The sequence below is a fragment of the Astatotilapia calliptera genome, chromosome 5 (assembly GCF_964374335.1).
Source record: "Astatotilapia calliptera chromosome 5, fAstCal68.1, whole genome shotgun sequence".
Classification (NCBI taxonomy): Eukaryota; Metazoa; Chordata; class Actinopteri; order Cichliformes; family Cichlidae; genus Astatotilapia; species Astatotilapia calliptera.
In genome coordinates, this window is record NC_137426.1 from 20,461,400 (window position 1) to 20,467,197 (window position 5,798).

General features: G+C 42.6%; 1 protein-coding gene across 1 annotated transcript; it reads left to right on the top strand.

Annotated features, from left to right (window-relative positions):
* Positions 1 to 311: 311 nt before the first annotated feature.
* LOC113021696 (G-protein coupled receptor 61-like) lies at positions 312 to 5,282 on the top strand. Its single transcript, XM_026166400.2, has 2 exons — positions 312 to 590; positions 1,958 to 5,282. The coding sequence occupies exon 2, from the start codon at positions 2,173 to 2,175 to the stop codon at positions 3,574 to 3,576; it is 1,404 nt and encodes a 467-aa protein (XP_026022185.1). The 5' UTR covers positions 312 to 590; positions 1,958 to 2,172; the 3' UTR covers positions 3,577 to 5,282.
* The last annotated feature ends 516 nt before the right edge of the window (positions 5,283 to 5,798 follow it).

Consider the following 5,798-nt stretch of genomic DNA (forward strand, 5'->3'; position numbering starts at 1 on the left):
CTACCCTTTAAATAAAGCTAATATTTAAGCTCCCTGTGTGGTTGAATGTGAAGTCAGAGGACTGCCAAAGTGACTGCTGTTATCCTTTGAAGACCATCTTTACCAACTTTGTGACAACCCGGCTGAGACACACTAAAGCACTCGTTATTTAAAAGAAATTTATAACGCTGCTGCAGTGGCATTCCTTCATTTTTGAAGACTCAGATTGAGATGACGGTAAGGACATTAGGACCCTGTGGAGACAGCAGCTCTGGTCCTGTTTCTCACTGCCTCCTGCTCCATCTCTGCAATGTGTGTGAGTGGAGGGGGAAGGCAGAGAGTGAGCTGGTGTCTTTGCAAGCATTTACATCAGCATCGTTTCAGAGAAATCTCTGCTGCCACAGCTGTTGTCAGCTAGGGAGAAGGATGCACTAGGCAGATCAAGGGATGGAGAAAGAAACAGGCTGTTACAGTGGGAAGTACCTCAGCAGCATTTTTTAAGGTACAGTGATTGATTTCCACTGTGTACCTCAGCAGTAGGAGCTAAACCAGGATTCCATCCTCAAACCCCAAAGCAGCAGACAGCTGCATCAGGAAATACTCTGATTCAGGTATATTATGCTCTCTGCCTTTTTCTTTCTGTGTCTTCCCATCACACTCCCCGATCCTCACCACATTCTCCTCGCTTGTTCTCTCACGCCTCCTGTAATCTGCTCGTTGTGTAGCGCTGACTGCAACAAATTCATTTAAGCTACATTCTGATATACAGAATAAGAGCCTTGCTTATTATTAAAATGGGTGTAATGCATTAATAATTAAAACATAAACGAGCAGGTGGAAGGGAAAGGAATGGCCAAACCAGGCAGGAGGGTTAAAGTGAATTGACTGTACCCTTATGTGTGGTATACAGACGTTGCTCAGTGTGGGCAGTCATTCATAGGCGATGAGAGAGGTTAGAGCTCAGTATTTACTTGAACGTGGATTACTGTGACTGTAAACGTCACATCTGTGGCAGACAGAATTCATATCAGCAGGCAGCATGGTTTCCTTTATATGGCACAGGTAACATGCTAACAGCCTGCTCAACCTGTGAACATCCTTAGAATTTCTATTTGGAACATTAAATTAACTCATTCTAAATGATCAGGGCTTCCTCAGTGGAAGACATCACCCTCTGTACAATCACAGACCTACATACAGGCCTCTCAGAGTCTGTGGCTAGGTTTTGGTTTTTTTGGGCTAGAAAAGGTAGTCATAAATATGCAGGTTAACCACAAAATATGCATATATCTTTGAGGCAAGCGAGTGCTCTCATGGCAGTTGTAGATGTGATGGAAAAGGCCTATTAACTAGTCAGTGATAGTACTGGTTTTGGTGAATTAGCTCATGTACAGACAGGATGTGTGCTTGAAAAGTATTTATACCTTCCTGCTGTTGCTGCCCGGGAAGAATAAGTCTGGATTTATCGTTGACCTTCTTTGCTGTAATATATTCTTAAAAATTAAACTGCTCTCCAATTTTTTCCCTTAGAGTTATTCTGATAATAAATACGCATTTTTTTCAGTATTATTATTTGGTTTTAGACGTGGCCTAACTCTACTGCATGATGACTTCTCATTTTTCATTCTTTTTACTTACTCAGTTCCTGCAGCATGTTGCTAAAAAAGGTGTCAAATGTCCATGCCTTGAATAATGAATATCTAATAGAGTTAATTGGTTTGAGGGGTGGCTTTGAATTACCTTATCAGCAAGATCGCTTTAACGGAGATTTCAGAAGCTAAGGAGGATTTTTATAAAACTTCATCTAAGTGAATTAATTTTGATGGTAGCTGGGGCAAAAAGGGAAACTCACCATGGAAGGATGAGTTCATATAACTGATATTTGCAAATTAGAGGTCTCTCATGACACAGTACACACACAGGCAAACATCCACTCACAGATATTTACCCTCTCTTCTTCTTCTTCTTCTTATTGTAGGGTGGGTCTGTGACTGATGAAAGACAAGAAGGCTTTTTAATGGAAAGGATTCAAAACATCTAAACTTCCTGACATCACAGCAACATCTTCTGGACTACGGGGCAGCTTTTTACCTCATTTTCAAGTCACTGTTTTCTGGCCACATTTCCCTTTCTTTGAAGGATGGGTGATGGGCCTGTGACTGACTCTGCCCGCCTGCCTCGTCCCACCCTTCAATGGAGCCAATGTGGAACTCCTCCCACACACCTCCACAGCCCACATCCAACATGTCTGCCTCCTCTCTGCCTGAAGGCTGGGCTCTGTCCCAGTCGCTAGCCCTACTGGCGATGCTGCTCATGGATCTGTTGGCTGTGGTGGGTAATGTCGCTGTCATGGCGGTCATTGCCAAGGCCCCGCAGCTCCACAAGTTTGCCTTTGTCTTCCACCTGTGCGTGGTGGACCTTCTGGCAGCCCTGGTGCTGATGCCCCTTGGCATGCTCTCGAGCCGCGCCTTCTTCGGGGAGGCCCTGTGCAGGAGCTACCTCTTTCTCAGTGTGTGCCTAGTCAGTGCTGCCATCCTCTCTATCTCTGTCATCAATGTGGAGCGTTATTACTACATCATACATCCGATGCGTTATGAAGTGAAGATGACCATTGGCCTGGTAGCTTCGGTGCTTGTAGGGATATGGGTAAAAGCTCTGGCCATGTCTGCTCTGCCACTGCTCGCTTGGTTCCTGCAGGGTGGAAAAACTCCTCTTTTGGAGAGTAGCGGGGTTGAGGGAGGGGGTGGCGGTGCCGTGCCACCTCCCCCGGCTCAGGGTCACAGGCGCTGCTCACTGCACTGGACAGGGGGAGGGTCAAACCGTTTGGCCTTCATGGTCCTCTTCACTCTGGTGTATTTTCTGTGCCCACTGCTGGTGATTCTCGTTGTCTACTGCAACATGTTTAAAGTGGCCCGGGTGGCTGCCATGCACCACGGCCCACTGCCCACGTGGATGGACACACCTCGCCGCCAGCGGTCAGAGTCACTCAGCAGCCGTTCTACAATGGTTACGAGCTCCGGGACAGGTACTGGAACTGGCAGAGGAACTCCACAACGCCCTTTTGGAGGAGGGAAGGCTGCAGCAGTGTTGGCAGCAGTGGGTGGGCAATTCCTTTGTTGCTGGCTGCCCTACTTTACTTTCCACCTGTATTCAGCACTGGCTGCCAGCCCTCCAGCCACACTGGCCTCTCTGGAGGAAGTGGTCACCTGGATTGGCTACTTCTGCTTCACCTCCAATCCCTTCTTCTACGGCTGTCTGAACAGACAGATCCGAGAGGAGCTGGGCAAGCATCTGCCTTGCCTGTTTCGTCGAGCGGGGATCGAGGTGGAGGACAGACTGCCCAGCCGTGAAGGATCCATAGAGGAAAATTTCCTTCAGTTTCTTCAGGGCACCGGCTGCAACTTGGATCCTCAAAACTCTCACAGCACTTCCAGTCCTAAGGGTGAGGCCTGCTGCCCTGTGGCTCAGTCACAGCCAGCCGAGCCGGCACATGCCATACCCATTGATTTCCGTATCCCAGGACAAATTGCAGAGGAGACTTCAGAGTTTATTGAGATTGAACAGGCGAAAAACAACCATATATATACAGACAGCTGACTTTTCAATGTCTCTATATTTTGAAAAATACGTTCAAAGAAACACAGTCTTTCAGGAAAACACGTGTCTCTATTTTTTTCTTGAAAGCTGTCCACCAGGTAGCTAAATTCATTTTAAAGACTAATAATTGTATCTTTGGATCACTGCACTTTGCCTCATCAGTTTTCATCCTTGTTTTTGAAAACAATCATGGTTGAACAGTTAAATGCAGATGTACAAACTTTTGCTTGCGAACAGGGAAGTTACTGCTTTATTTAAAAAAAAGAAAATAAAAGGCTGTATTTTGGCCTTCGGCTCAGCCCTGTACAGTAAATGACTCACTGAATTGCTATTTATGTTGTTTAAGCTTTTTTAATAGATGAAAATAAACATTAATTTGGTGTTTGAGTCTCTGACGTTTTGGCAGTAAAATATTTTTGAGGAATTTCTTTTCATCTCAAATTAAGAAACACTTGCTTAAATACACTGGCTCCCTCTGAAATCATTACTTTAATATTATGCAGTTACATCTTGCTACCAGAAAAATTACCCTAGTATACGAATACGAAGATTAAAAAGTTTTGTTGGTTTTTTTGGTTTTTTTTACAAGACTTCAGCAAGTCATTTTAAACATTACTGCAAGAAAAGTAATGTTAAAAAACACAGCAATAAAAACATCATATTGAACAATAGTTTGGAGTTTTGTCAGTGACAATGGCAGCTTTAAGCCAATTCGATTACATTAGATGTGTACATATTGTGGCCTGACTGCTCATGGATTTGGTACAAGCTGTTTACAGACAAACTTTCCTTGGTGCTTTACGATGTAACTACGATGTTTAGGGTTACCCCCGCTTCCTGCCATGTGATGTATCTATCAATGTCTTTGGATATAAATTTAGATCTTAAAAAAATTAATAAATCAGCATTCGCTTGATGCACTGCTAAAAATTGAATGATGATTCTGTTCTCTACATTGTTTAATGTACTAAACTCTAAGTTATGTTCAGTAAAATTGTGTAAGGTTTGGTTGTGTATGTCAGTCAACACAAGCATTTTTTAAATGATGAGTTTAGGTATTTGTAAAAGAAGTGATGACAAGGAGGCCAATGTATTTTGACAAGTGCAGTAACTGCCTTCTTTGTGTTTTTCCGCTGTGAGATTTTAAGGAGAATACATGTGGATTGTTTTCTTTTTACTACCCTGATTCTCTTCAGGGTTTTGTTTTTAAGTACCTCAGTGCAGGAAACAATATTTCACTGTCTAATACGACCCCTGCACACTACTTTAATGTTGTGGGAAGAACAGAGCAGACAGAATTTGCTTGAGGTTTTTAAAAGACTTGGTTTTGCAGCTTAACTATGAGCTGAAATTGTATTTTATAGCGAACTGTTAGAGGGAGACGTGTGAAAATGACTGATTAAAATAAAGAGGCTTTCTTATGTATTGTGGAAACAGGGTTTTTAAGATATTTTTTCAGGGGGTGTTTTAGTGACAAGGCCAACTTGACACCTTCTTTTTATCACGTCTAAATATCTCAAACTGTGAATGATGTTGAATGTTTGTGTTAGGTTCTGTTTTGACTTGTTCGGAGATTGTTTTTTAAGCTGTGGTGAAGATAAAGAATGACTTCCACTGTACAATGATATGAATGTGTTAAAAAAAACACAGCTGAAGCTAAAGCGAGAGATACTGTTGTAATAAAGAGTTTCTATGTTTGTAAAATATTTTGGATGCATTCGCATAATTTAACCTACAATGTGGGGTTTCTGCCAAAATATTGGTATAAGTGCAATATACTCTTGCTGGCCACTTAATTGAGTACGGTTGTTCAATTACATGTTAACTCAAATATCTAATCAATCACTCACAGGGCAGCAACTCAGTGCATTTAGGTGTGTAGACATGATTAAGATGACCAGCTGAAGTTCAAACCGAATTTCAGAAACACACCCATTTGTAGGGTTTACAGAGAGTCCAAAAACGATCAAATATTCAGTGAGCTTCAGCTCTCTGGGTGAAAATGTTTCATTGATGTCGGAGGACAATGGTCTGACTGTTTGAAGCTGATAGGAAGGCCGCTGTAACTCAAAGAACCACATGTTACAACCAAGGTATGCAGAAGAGCATCATTGAACCGTGAAGCAGAAGACTGTATCAGTTTTCACTCCTGTCTCCTAAGAAATTGAGGGTACATTTTACTCTTGATCACTAAAATAGTAAATCAATATTTGTGGCATAGT

Bases quoted from the DNA above. Each gene is read 5' to 3' on its own strand.
- LOC113021696 (XM_026166400.2), top strand. From the start codon at position 2,173: ATGGAGCCAATGTGGAACTCCTCCCACACACCTCCACAGCCCACATCC.